This window comes from Caretta caretta, chromosome 27 (assembly GCF_965140235.1).
Source record: "Caretta caretta isolate rCarCar2 chromosome 27, rCarCar1.hap1, whole genome shotgun sequence".
Lineage (NCBI taxonomy): Eukaryota > Metazoa > Chordata > Testudines > Cheloniidae > Caretta > Caretta caretta.
In genome coordinates this window covers 3809100-3822624 of record NC_134232.1, presented here as the reverse complement: position 1 = coordinate 3822624, position 13525 = coordinate 3809100, and the positions used below count along the sequence as shown (strand labels likewise).

The 13525-nt window shown below is 58.3% G+C and overlaps 1 protein-coding gene across 1 annotated transcript in view; it reads left to right on the top strand.

Moving 5' to 3' along the window:
• The window catches only part of LOC125626864 (alpha-2-macroglobulin-like protein 1), a 56386-nt gene that overhangs the window by 28373 nt on the left and 14488 nt on the right, over nt 1-13525 (top strand). Inside the window, exons 15-22 of the mRNA XM_048830384.2 lie at nt 301-450; nt 1090-1269; nt 4813-4936; nt 8352-8508; nt 10554-10779; nt 11032-11158; nt 11712-11833; nt 12391-12442. Of these exons, the coding sequence (XP_048686341.2) occupies nt 301-450; nt 1090-1269; nt 4813-4936; nt 8352-8508; nt 10554-10779; nt 11032-11158; nt 11712-11833; nt 12391-12442 (1138 nt within the window). The remainder of the gene's footprint in view (nt 1-300; nt 451-1089; nt 1270-4812; nt 4937-8351; nt 8509-10553; nt 10780-11031; nt 11159-11711; nt 11834-12390; nt 12443-13525) is intronic.

Here is a 13525-nt window from a genome sequence, read left to right as displayed (position 1 = left end):
TCGGCTCCTCCCTTCGCTGGCCTTACAGCAGCGCCAGGGTCGTTGCACCCCCATTCCCCTCCCCCGGGGTGTCTATGAATAACTGCTGCTCCATGAGCCGTCCCATGGGGGCGCTGAATGAGCTTGGGCTGCCTCAACCCCCGACCCCCAGCACCGACTCCCAAAGCCCCAACTCTTCATCCAGTGGGGTCTGGGGCCAGAGTGACCCTCGGTGCCTGCCCTCGCCCCTGCCCTGGCCTGTCTCCTCCTGCCCCTGGGGGTCTGTCTCCCCCTCCCCTCTGACACGCTGTGCCTCCCCAGGTGAAGCTGGCCTTCTCGCAGGACCGGGCCCTGCCGGGCTCAGAGCTCCAGCTGCAGGTGCAGGCTGCCCCCGGGTCCCTGTGCGCCGTCCGCGCCGTGGATCAGAGCGTGCTGCTCATGAAGCCCGAGGCCGAGCTCAGCGTCGACACCGTGAGTCCAGAGCAGCTCAGCCGCTCGCCCGGCCACCTCCCGCTCGAGTCCTCCCCCCATGCAGGGAGGGGCGATGCACGGCTGCTGGGGGACCTCGAGGACACCTCTCCCCGTCTGAGGGCTTCTCCCATGGCATTTGACAGCCCCTAACTCTGGGGGGTCCCCGCTTGCCTTGCCTGTTCTCCCATCAGCCCATGCAGTGCCCCGCTCCCGGCATCCCCTCCCCCCAGCTCTGGCTGGGAACATGGAGCTCGGAGCTGAGATAATGGCCGGGGTAACCGGAGCTCGCTCTCCAGGGCAGAGCTGGTCCCCAGGGGCAGGGGCAGGAGAATTCCCTGCCCCCCATGTACAGCAGGGGACAACTGGCCAGCTGCACTATGGGAGGCTCTACCTTCCTCTGCGGTAGCAGGAGTTGCCCCTGCCCAGGTGATAGCAAGGAATGGATCTGGGGGAGCTGCAGCAACAGACGCCCCTGCAGGAGATGGAGTTGAGTGCTAGGGCTGGATGGAGGGAGGCATCTGTGCTGGAGATTGGCCAGGGCAATTGGGGAGGTTTGTGGGGTGATGCGTCAGTGAGAGAAGGGACTGGAATTGGGCCCTGGCTTAGCTCACACACCTCATGTTGTCTGTTTATTTTTAGGTCTATAACTTGCTCCCCCATTTTCCCCAAGGAGACTATCCCGCTGGGGCTCGAGAGCACGAGTCAGGCAATTGTCCATATTTCCCTGAGTACTCTGGATACATGCATCCCTGGTGGCAGCATCACAGCAGGCCCTGGCCTGGCCAGTTTTCTGACAGTGACTCCTACCATTTATTTAAGGTAAAGTAAATGCATAGGCCAGAGCGTGATGAGGCCACAGTTGCTGAACTGGAGCCTCAGAATCAGAGAGAGAAATATACGTAGGTATTGGGGCCAGATCCCCAGCTGGTGTAAATTGGCAAAGCACCATTGGAGTCAATGAAATGACACCGATTATGCTGAGGTCTGGCCGATAGCTAGAGAGACATGGTAGTGCTAGCTTGCCTGAAATACCACTGATCATGAGCAGCTGTTGACTCACCTGTGGACCCTAGAGAGAGCTGAGAAACTCGCCCTCAGGTAGTCTTGTCCCTTTGGTAGAGATCCCAGAGGTTGGTGCTGGGCTATCGCTCCTGAGTGCGTTTCAAGGTCCTGCCTTGTCTCCCACTCCTATCCAGTGTGTCTGTGCAGTGCCAGGAGGGTGAGGGAGGGGCATAGCTTGCAATGCCTTCTGTCTGCTGCCGACGTGCAGCTCTTTGTGTCCACCACACTAAGCCACAAAGGTTCAGTTAAGTGCTTACCCAGGGTCCAGTTGAGGCTGGGGCATAGCAGAGCTATCCGGCTGTTCAGGTAAGGCTGAGATTAGATTGGGGAAAACAACCAGAAGAAATGGCAGAGATTGTATCAGCCCCTCCCACAGGGAGGTCACCCACAAGTTTGCAATGTGCAGGTCACAATGACTCTGTAGCTGCTTTGAGTTGATCAGATAGCAGCAGTAGCCAGGACGGCATTTCTCCATATAAGTCTGACCAAACTGTTGCAACCTTTTCAGTGTGGCGTGGACCTTGCTACCATTATCCAGGCCTTTGTCACCTCAAGACTTGGGTTACTGCATTGTGCTCCACAGGGAATGCACCATCAGTCCATTCAGAGACTTGGGCTGGTGCAGAACTCTGTAGCTGTGGCTAGTGGGGGGGCACAAATGAAAGATTCTGGGGGGGTCACTTGCCCCCCAGACTCCTCAGGATGCCTGTGGTGGGGACGCAGCAGCACTCTCGGTGTGTCTGTGCAGTGCATGGAGTGAGGAAGCCACAAGCAATTCATTCAGACCTGCTAAATCACTCTCTGCGTTTGCTGGAAATAAGCTTTAAGGTTATTCCTGAGTGTTACTTAGTGCTGTATAATATAGCAAAGATGTTACTCTTGCCCCTAAAAAGTTAAAATCTATGTTCTACAATATCTGAGAAGCAAAACCAAGTAAACTTGAAGTTTAAGTGAGCAGTTTTTAATGCCCCGCCCCTCCTCTGAGGTTCTGCCCCCACTCACTCCATACCCCCCTCCCTCTGTCGCTCGTGTTGGGGCCAGAAGGAGTTTAGAGTGCGGGAGAGGGCTCCAGGCTGAGGCAGTGGGTTGAGATGCGAGAGCGGGTGAGGGCTTCAGTTGAGGGGTTTGGAGTACAGGAGAGGGCTCCGGGCTAGAGGGTGCAGCCAAGGAGTTTGGAGTATGGGAGGGGGCTCTGGGCTGAGGCAGGGGGTAGGGGTGTGGGAGGAGGTACAGGCTCTGGGCTGGGGGTGCAGGTTCCAGAGTGGGGTCATAAATTAGGGGTTCAGGGTGCAGGAGGGGTCTCTGGGCTGGGACTGAGGGGTTCAGAGGGCAGAAGGGGGATCAGGGTTGGGTTGGGGCATTGGGGGGAGTGAGGGCTCTGGCTGGGGGTCTGGGCTCGGATGGGGCTAGGAATGAGGAGTTTGGGGAGCAGGAGGGTTCTCCAGGCTGGGATTGAGGGGTTTGGAGGGCAGGAGGGGGATCAGGGCTGGGGCAGGGGGTTGTGGAGAGGGTCAGGGGTGCAGGGTCCGGGAGACATTCACCGCAAGCAGCTCCCAGAAGCAGTGTCATTTCCCCCTTCCACCCCTCCGGCTCCTACACGGAGGCTCGGCCAGGTGCCTTTGCACACTGCCCCGTCTGTCGGCACTGCCCCTGCAGCTCCCACTGGCCATGGTTCCCGGGGGCAGTGCTTAGGGCAGGGGCAGCGACAGCAGAGGAGCCAGCATGTAGGAGTCAGAGGGGGACATGCCGGCTGCTTCCTGGGAGCCACGCAGCGTGGAGGCTAGTGGTGCTGTCCAGAGACGCCAAAATCCCTTTTTGACCGGGTGTTCCAGTCAAAAACTGGACACCTGGTCACCCTACGCCTCTGGTGGGGACGCCCAGTAGCGAGGACAGCAGCACTCTCCCTATGTCCCTGCAGCCAAGGGGAGGGAGGAAGTAGCAAGGTGGCTGGCTGCTGACTGAGCTCTTCCCCCACACATGGGGCTGCTGCACCTTCTCTGATGCTGGAGTCCCAGCACTGCTGCCTGCCTTGCAGACCATCTGCCCAGGTGAGTCAGGGAGTGGAGGCAGAGGCAAAATGTGACTCCAGGAGCAGGGAAGGTGCAGCAGCCCCAAGTGGCGGGAGAGGAGCTCAGCCAGCAGCCAGCCACCCTCGTGCTTCCTCCCTCTCTGGGCTGCAGGGACACAGGGAGAGTGCCACAGTGGTGATCAGCAGAGCTGCTGGAGTTGAAGCCCCCTGTGTTAAAAAAGGAGGGGGAAACTGGCTGTGGGGTGTTCTCTGCAGAAGGCCCTCAGTCTAGTTGGGGAATCATAGAGGATTAGGGTTGGAAGAGACCTCAGGAGGTCATCTAGTCCAACCCCCTGCTCAAAGCAGGACCAACCCCAACTAATCATCCCAGGGCTTTGTCAAGCCGGCCTTAAGACCTCTAAGGATGGAGATTCCACCACCTCCCTAGGTAACGCATTCCAGTGCTTCACCACCCTCCTAGTGAAATAGTGTTTCCTAATATCCAGCATAGACCTCCCCCACTGCAACTTGAGACCATTGCTCCTTGTTCTGTCATCTGCCACCACTGAGAACAGCTGAGCTGCATCCTCTTTGGAAGGTAGTTGAAGGCTGCTATCAAATCCCCCCTCACTCTTCTCTTCTGCAGATAAAATAAGCCCAGTTCCCTCAACCTCTCCTCGTAAGTCATGTGCCCCAGCCCCCTAATCATTTTCATTGCCATCCGCTGGACTCTCTCCAATTTGTCCACATCCTTTCTGTAGTGGGGGGCCCAAAACTGGATGCAATACTCCAGATGTGGCCTCACCAGTGCCAAACAGAGGAGAATAATCACTTCCCTCGATCTCCTGGCAATGCTCCTACTAATGCACCAGAAACCTGAGTCACCAGAACATGTTGACCTTCGAGGTCAATAGATGCTGCAAGGCCCATCTGTTTCTCCGGCACTTGGGGATGGGTTTGGGGAGGGCAGAGTGGCATGATAGTGAGTGGGGTATTTTGTCGAATTGAATTGCTATTTTGTTCATTGCATTGTCCAGGTTGAGCCGTGCGGCGGGGAGGGTTGTTTGTGTCATGAGTTGCTGTTATGAGAGCATCTGGACTTTAGAAGACTTGCCTCCTCTCATCCAAGCAAACTCATAGATATAGAACCACACTCTTGGGACTGCTAGTATTTCAGCTTTATTGCTTCATAGTTACTTTCCCCTTTAATGGCCAGCAAAATACAGTCCCTTACTGCCTCTTGTGCAGTTTTTTGCTGGTTGTATTGTTTTCCCTTCTTTCCTTTTTCCCAGGATGCGGCTTTGAAAATTCTCACCAATGCCAACACCAAGAAACCTTTTATCTGCCCTGATATTCCGATCTTCAGATTCAGCAGTCAACCCAACTTTAAGCACGGCCCGCCGGGAAGGCCAATGGGTGAGCTCCCATCCTTCTTGTTTCTGAAATTCTCCCTGAAGACCCAGAAATGGGATTGGTCAGGCTGGGGAAAGCCCTCAGAGTCGCTGGGGAGAGAGCTCTATGAAACCATCTGCCCGGAGTGAAGCAGCACTCAGAAAAGCCAGCCCATGTTGGTGGTGGGTTACAGAGAATGTGTCTCAATGGCGTTAGAGAGAGCACTGACCACCTTCATGCGGAGCCCTGAACTCAGTTTTGGTTGTTGCTCCTGAGCTGAGGAAGGCCTAGAGAAGGGCAATACAGTTGGGGGGTTTCATGGCAGAACGAAGGTTGTTTAGTCTAGAAAAAAAGAAGAGAAGGAGGGGACTTTGCTGAGATGTTTCAGGTTCTGATGGATTTAGAGGAAAGAGCTCAGTCCCTGCTTTGGATCCTGCCCCACAATATGAGACCCAGGGGACATTTGCTTGAATGAACAGACAGCTGGGAGATTTAGAACAAATAGAAATTAATTCTGGGGGATTCACTGAAGCTTCAGGAGTTGTGGAGTCAGATACTGTGGCCACAGAGGGCCTGTCTCCACTGCTAGTAAACACCTGTGGCTGGCTTATGTCAGCTGACTCACGGGGCTCAAACTATGGGGTTGTTTAATTGCAGTGTAGACATTCAGGCTCAGGCTGGAGTCTGGGCTCCGGGACCCTCCCCCACGCAGGGCCTCAGAGTCCAGACTGCAGCCTGCACCTGAATGTCTACACCTCAGTTAAACAGCCCTGGAGCCCGAGCCCTGCAAGCCTGAGTCAGCTGACACAAGGCAGCCACGGAAATATACTCAGAGAGCTGGAGCTGTGCAAGGCTATCAAATCTCTTCCTTCAGGACATCAGCTAATCACTGCAGGGGTCAGGAAGGGCTCATGACTGGTTTGTTTATTTTGATCTGTTCCCAGCTTGGACCAACAGCCGGGACCAGATGTAAACTTTATAAACTGCACAATAATCTGACCCACCTAATGTCAGAGCCACTGCCAGGGCATTCCCACTCCACCTAAACCCAAGTTACAATCCCTACTCCCAGCCCATCAGAGAGGGGCAGGATCTCGGATACCTAGATCCCAAACCACAGAGAATTTTATAGATTCGAACAAATACTTCAAATGACAACCAGAAATGAACTGGAGGCCCGTGCTGCCTCTGGAGCCCCTTCCACAGAGCACCCCCAAGCAAGCAGACAGCCACCTTCCGCACTCTCAAAGGGATTCCCCCCTGCTCTGTCCTGGACAGCTAGTGCATTCTGAGTATTTTTTCTTCCTCTGACATTAACCACAGCCAGGATCCTGGAGTAGGTGGTCAGTGTTTTGATTCAGTCTGGGGAATCCTGGGGTATGTCTAATCCAAGAGGCAGCAGCCAGTGGGGACGTCCTTCTACATTATACCTGCTTTATTGCCACTTGGGAAAATGTCTAACGCTATGTGGGGGAGGGGAGAGTATTGTTGTGTCTAACACTGTGAGGGGGAGGGGTGTTGGTGTGGGGGGGCGTTACTGTGTCTAACGCTGTGAGGGGGAGCGGTATTGATGTGTGTGAGGGGCGGGCGTTGCCGTGTCTCATGCCGTAGGGGGGCGGGGTGTTGGGGTGTGTGAGGGGCGGGCATCGCCGTGTCTAACGCCGTGGGGGGGGCGGGCGTCGCCGTGTCTAACGCCTGGGAGGCGGGGTGTTGGGGTGTGTGAGGGGCGGCCGTTGCCGTGTCTAACGCCTGGGGGGCGGAGTGTTGGGGTGTGTGAGGGGCGGCCGTTGCCGTGTCTAACACCATGGGGGGGCGGGGTGTTGGTGTGTGTGAGGGACGGGCGTCGCCATGTCTAGCGCCGTGGGGGGGTGGGGTGTTGGGGTGTGTGAGGGGCGGGCGTTGCCGTGTCTAACGCCATGGGGGGGCGGGGTGTTGGTGTGTGTGAGGGACGGGCGTCGCCATGTCTAGCGCCGTGGGGGGGGTGGGGTGTTGGGGTGTGTGAGGGGCGGGCGTTGCCGTGTCTAACGCCGTGGGGGGGGCGGGCGTCGCCGTGTCTAACGCTGTGAGGGGGAGTGGTATTGATGTGTGTGAGGGGCGGGCGTTGCCGTGTCTAACACCATGGGGGGGCGGGGTGTTGGTGTGTGTGAGGGGCGGGCGTCGCCATGTCTAGCGCCGTGGGGGGGGCGGGGTGTTGGTGTGTGTGAGGGGCGGGCGTTGCCGTGTCTCATGCCGTAGGGGGGCAGGGTGTTGGGGTGTGTGAGGGGCGGCCGTTGCCGTGTCTAACGCCTGGGGGGCGGGGTGTTCGTGTGTGTGAGGGGCGGGCGTTGCTGTGTTTAACGCCGTGGAGGGGCGGGGTGTTGGTGTGTGTGAGGGGCGGGCGTCGCCATGTCTAACGCCGTGGGGGGGCGGGCGTCGCCGTGTCTAACGCCGTGGGGGGGCGGGCGTCGCCGTGTCTAACGCCGTGGGCCGCCCCCGGGGTGTTGGTGTGTGTGAGGGGCGGGCGTTGCCGTGTCTAACGCCGTGGAGGGGAGGGGTGTTGGTGTGTGTGAGGGACGGGCGTCGCCATGTCTAACGCCGTGGGGGGGCGGGGTGTTGGTGTGTGTGAGGGGCGGGCGTTGCCGTGTCTCATGCCGTAGGGGGGCAGGGTGTTGGGGTGTGTGAGGGGCGGCCGTTGCCGTGTCTAACGCCTGGGGGGCAGGGTGTTCGTGTGTGTGAGGGGCGGGCGTTGCTGTGTTTAACGCCGTGGAGGGGCGGGGTGTTGGTGTGTGTGAGGGGCGGGCGTCGCCATGTCTAACGCCGTGGGGGGCGGGCGTCGCCGTGTCTAACGCCGTGGGCCGCCCCCGGGGTGTTGGTGTGTGTGAGGGGCGGGCGTTGCCGTGTCTAACGCCGTGGAGGGGAGGGGTGTTGGTGTGTGTGAGGGACGGGCGTCGCCATGTCTAACGCCGTGGGGGGGCGGGGTGTTGGTGTGTGTGAGGGGCGGGCGTTGCTGTGTTTAACGCCGTGGAGGGGAGGGGTGTTGGTGTGTGTGAGGGGCGGGCGTCGCCATGTCTAACGCCGTGGGGGGGCGGGGTGTTGGTGTGTGTGAGGGGCGGGCGTTGCTGTGTTTAACGCCGTGGAGGGGAGGGGTGTTGGTGTGTGTGAGGGGCGGGCGTCGCCATGTTTAACGCCGTGGGGGGGCGGGGTGTTGGTGTGTGTGAGGGGCGGGTGTTGCCGTGTCTAACGCCGTGGGGGGGAGGGCTCTTGGTGTGGGTGAATGTGGAGGGGGTAGTGTACCTAGTGGTGTTTTTGTGAGGGGGAGGGGCATTGTTGGAGGTAGGAGGGTTGGTGTGGGGGAAAGGCCTCTGTGCCCCTAGAGATGCATGGGGGGAAGGGCCTGGATGTGCCTGAAGCTGCCTGTGTGCAGTGACAAGCCTTGCTCTTCCCTGTCACACTTTTCTAGACTCTTCATATAAAGCCGGGATTTCGAGGGAGGACCTACTCGTAGGGCGTGGTGGATTAGGTAACGCCCTGCCTGAGCCAGAGCCCAGCACCGAGCCGGAGCCAGCGCCACGTGCCTACTTCCCAGAGACGTGGCTGTGGGACCTGGTCCCCGTGGGGTGAGTGAGGAGCTCCTGCAGACCTTCCCTATGGAGCAACCTCCATGCCTGGCCCTCTAAAGCAGTGATCCCCAAACTTTTGAAGGTTATGCCCCCTCTTCCCCTTGCCCCCACCCCTTGCCCCCACTCTGGAGCTGGGATCAGGAGTGGGGCCGCGGCTCCAGGGCGTGGGAGCTGCAAACTGGGGTAAGGGAGCTGAGGCTGAGGCTGCAGCTGGGGGTGGGGCTGGGGCCAGAAGCAGGGCCAGGGACAGAGCCATGGCTAGGGGCTGAGGCTGGGGGCGGAGGCAGGCGCAGAGCCGCAGCCAGGCTGCGATGGGGGCCAGCAACCAGGCCTGCAGCCAGGTGCGACTCTGCTCCTGGCCTCACCCCTGCACCCACCCTCCACCCCGGGCTGGGAACGAAGCGGTGGCCAGGGGCCAAGGCTGAGGATGGGGCTGGGGTCCGTGGCTGGGGGCTGGCAGCCAGGTCCCTCAGCTGGGTGCAGAGCCGTGCCGAGGCTGGGGGCGGGGCTGGAACAAAGCTGGGTGTAGGGCAGGGCTGGTGGCGCTCCCCCACCCCCATGGGGGCTTGCCTGAGCCAGTCACGCCCCCCCTCCCCCAACATTCCTCCATGCCCCCGTAGGGGGGTGGGCCTCACAGTTTTGGGACCTCTGCTCTAAACACTTCCCTTGCTGCTTCTGTGCTGAATCCAAATATCCTGAGCCAACCCCAGATAAAGGCTCCAGACAACAGGGACAGGGAAGGAGCAGTGGGACTACAAAGACTGGCGCACCTAAGGAAGGGGGGCAGCCATGGCATTGCATCACATTTCTGGCCTCCACATTCCTAGGGCACGCTGAAGGTAGATTCAGCCCCCCGCTTAGAAGAGAGATACCTTTGTGCTAGCCAGCAAACACACTTCCATGCTGGCTTAGGGCTGCTTTAAGCCCTCTGTGTGTTCCTGTAGTGGCCTTATCAAGGGCAGAACTGAGTCCAGTGTCTAAGCTTGGCAGAATTCAAATTTAATTTTTTATAATTATAATTTTGATAGATAATATTGCTGTTTATTTTTAAGGGTTTTTTTTTCAATTTTTATCAATTTAAATATTCACAGTTGCACAGAATTATGGGCGTTAAGCAATGATTTTATTTTATCTTTATCTATTTGAATTTTCACATTTGCAGAAAATGATGGGAGGTCAGACAACAGGGCAGGCCAGACAGCAATTATTTAATGACAATAGACATTGGTAGTGACTTTCACTCGGAGGCCAGCAGGCCTAGTGGACAGGTCATGGCTCAACAGTTTTTCCTACCCCGAAAGTCCTGGGATGGGCTTCTCTGATGGTGCCAAGCCGTCCAACAGTGGTACATTGTTCCCCAGATGGATGGAACATGGAGGATGGGCGGAGGGGAAGGTAGTGGGACCAGGCCCTCCCTTTTCACCAGATCCTGGCCCAGTGCACAAGGGAAAGAGGCATGGAGTGCCTCACTTGTCTCTTCCTAGCATACCTGACCCGTCTTCTATCAGTTACATCTGCTTCCGACCTCCCTGCTTTCTCTTCGGCTTGGTTGCAACCTCTATCCCCTGCTAGCGGGGAGTTACCAATCAGTCCCAGCAGCTCAGTTGGTCCAATAAGTGATTCCCAGTCCCCCTCCTAGTGTTCAGTTATTCTCCCTCATCCGCCTGCCCTGCTGTTAAGGAGTTGGGGGGCGGGGGTTAGACGGCTGTTCGTCTGGAACCTCACCTTTAACCTTGCCGCCTTGGGTGACTCTGCCAGGAGGATGAGACTCCTGACAGCATCGCTCTCAGGATCATGGGAACACTCATGCCGCTCCACCACATCAAGGTCACAATTCTCTGGGACGGGGACATGAATTTGGAGGATGCATGTGCGTAAATTCTTTTAATTTGGAGACACCATTGTACACAAGGGACACTCCCTGGGATTCGATATTATTGTGCAACATTCAGCTGCCATCCAGAGGCTGAGGTGGGATGACAGACAGAGAAAACCTGAGTTGCACGTTTGTCTAAAATTGCTTTGTGTCTGTCCCGGCCCAGCGAGGGGGGCTCCAAGGACATCCCAGTCTCGGTGCCCGACACCATCACGGAGTGGAAGGCTGGGATGTTTTGCACGGCAGAGGTGGGCTTTGGGCTCTCCCCCACAGCCACCTTCATGGCCTTCAAACCCTTCTTTGTGGAGCTGGCCTTGCCGTACTCCGTGATCCGGGGAGAGGCCTTCGCCCTAAAGGCCACCGTCTTCAACTACCTGCAGCAGTGCATCAAGGTGAGCGCCGCCTGGGGCTGAGCTGCTGGGGCTGGTGACCTGGGGCTGGGGAGCTGGGCAGTGGCGCAGGCTGACAAGTGGCACTGGCAGTCACTGGCTGTGACCTGGATGCCCCACAGTAACCCTGTGACCACTGAGGTAAACACATCACAGTGAGTGGGGCCTGGCCTGATCCCCAGAGGGGCCACCTCTTGGGCTGGAGCTGGCGCGTCCCCCACAGCCCTAAGGGGGCTCTCGTGTTGGGCCCCACAGGTGCGGCTGACGCTGGTGGAGTCTGCACAGTTCCAGGTGCAGGCAAGTGAGGACGGCGCTTACACCAGCTGCCTCTGTGCAGATGAAGGGAAAACCTTCCAGTGGGAGGTGACAGCGAGCAGCCTGGGTAAGGGGCACTGGGGGCTCTGTGCCGGAGGGGAGGGGCAGGGAAGGGGAGAGGGGCTCTGCACAGTGGGGGGGCAGAGAGCCTTCACAGGGGGGTGTTGGAGCCTTCACACAAGGGAGGCAGGGAGGGGTCTTTGGAGGCTCTCCATGGAGGGACAGATGGGTAAGGAGCATTGGAGGCTCTGGTCTAGGAGTGAGAAGGAGGGCGCAGGACAGGGTCACTGAGAGCATGGTGCAAGGGGAGGGGATGAGAAGAGCTGCTGGGTTGAAGGGGCTGAGAGGACGCCCCAACAGTGAAACCCTTTACAGCCTGCTTGCAATTTCCCACAGTCCCCACTTCCCTGTGTCCTTTCGTTCCCCTCTGGCCTTCTCTCCTCCATTCTCTCTCTCCATTGTCTTTCTTTTTCTACTTTTCTCTCCCTTCTTCACCACCCTACCCCTTCAAGTATCCTCCCGCCCTCAGCCCCGGGGTTCTCTCTGCCTCAACCCGGGGTTCTGTCTCCCTCGGGCAGGGGCGTTGGTCTAACGGGGGCGTCTCCCACCTTGCTCGGCAGGGGAGGTGAACTTCACCGTCAGCACTGAGGCTCTGCGCACCGAGGAGCTGTGCGGCAATGAACTGGCTGTGGTGCCGGCTCAGGGGCGAATGGACACTGTGATAAAGCCCCTGCTGGTCCAGGTCAGTGTCTGGTCGGGGCCTCTGGGGAGAGCAGAGCAAGATCTGGTGCCTGGGTCTCACCCCCTGGTAGCCGTGGGCCGAGTCTGCACTTGTGACTGTTCTTTGTCCTGCCACAGAAAATAATGTCCCAGCTCTGCACAGTCGGCATCCCAGACCCCGACCTGCACTGGCCACATCACACGGCCCCATCACAGCGAGATCAGGGAGCTGGCAGGAGAGTCCTGGGGCAGACAGAGATGGGGGTTAACCCCAAGGGGGGTGGCTGAGTGTGATACACGGGAGGGCTCGAGGGGGCGGAGGGAATTAGCAGCGGGAAACTCTGTGCTGAAGAGGAAGAAATGGCAAGATCTGCTGGGCTGGGAACGGTCTCCCCGAGGAAGGGATGGGAGCCCCATCGCTGGAGCACTGAGAGCTGGATGTGCCTGAGCCCCACAGCACAGGCTGTAGGGAATGATCCTGCCCTGGCTAAGGGCACTGGCTGACCTAGCAGGCCCTGTCAGGCTGTGATGTGCACAGTCCCTCGTCCTGACCTTCTGTCTGATGCTCCTTCCCAACAGCCGGGGGGGATCCTGGAGGAGAAGGCGCACAGCTCCCTGCTCTGCCAGGAAGGTAGGATCCCAGCACCTGTGCGGGACTCAGTGGGTGTCACTAACGCGGGGAGACGCCCGAGCCGTCACTTGGCTGCAGCACGTCAGTGATGGCTGGGCCGCTGGATGGCTCAGCTAGGGGCACGGGAGCGGCCAGACTGGACCAGGGGGCATCCAGACCAATGTCCGGCCTGGGACAGGGTCCAGGCCCAGCTGCCCAGGGAAGATGCACTCCCTAGTGGGCAGTTATGGAGCCATCTGCCACAGGCCGAAGGCTCGAGTACATCTGGCTCCTGCTCCCGAGTGTCACTGGACCCCTGTTGCACCAGCTCCTCTCCCCTTCAGCCTGGCCCCTGTGTGTACGATGCTCCCTGCAGAGCTCGTCACACCGGCTCTCTGGGGCCAGGAGAGGGACCGAGTCCCACAGGCAGGACCCCACACTGTGAACCCCCAGCCCTTACCCTCAAGGGCACGTATGTGCCACAGTGGCTAGATTGTCGGGCTCAACGGGTAGTGATCAATGGCTCCATGTCTAGTTGGCAGCCGGTGTCAAGTGGAGTGCCCCAAGGGTCGGTCCTGGGGCTGGTTTTGTTCAATATCTTCATAAATGATCTGGAGGATGGTGTGGATTGCACTCTCAGCAAATTTGCGGATGATACTAAACTGGGAGGAGTGGTAGATACGCTGGAGGGGAGGGATAGGATACAGAAGGACCTAGACAAATTGGAGGATTGGGCCAAAAGAAATCTGATGAGGTTCAATAAGGATAAGTGCAGGGTCCTGCACTTAGGATGGAAGAATCCAATGCACCGCTACAGACTAGGGACCGAATGGCTAGGCATTAGTTCTGCGGAAAAGGACCTAGGGGTGACAGTGGACGAGAAGCTGGATATGAGTCAGCAGTGTGCCCTTGTTGCCAAGAAGGCCAATGGCATTTTGGGATGTATAAGTAGGGGCATAGCGAGCAGATCGAGGGACGTGATCGTTCCCCTCTATTCGACATTGGTGAGGCCTCATCTGGAGGACTGTGTCCAGTTTTGGGCCCCACACTACAAGAAGGATGTGGATAAATTGGAGAGAGTCCAGCGAAGGGCAACAAAAATGA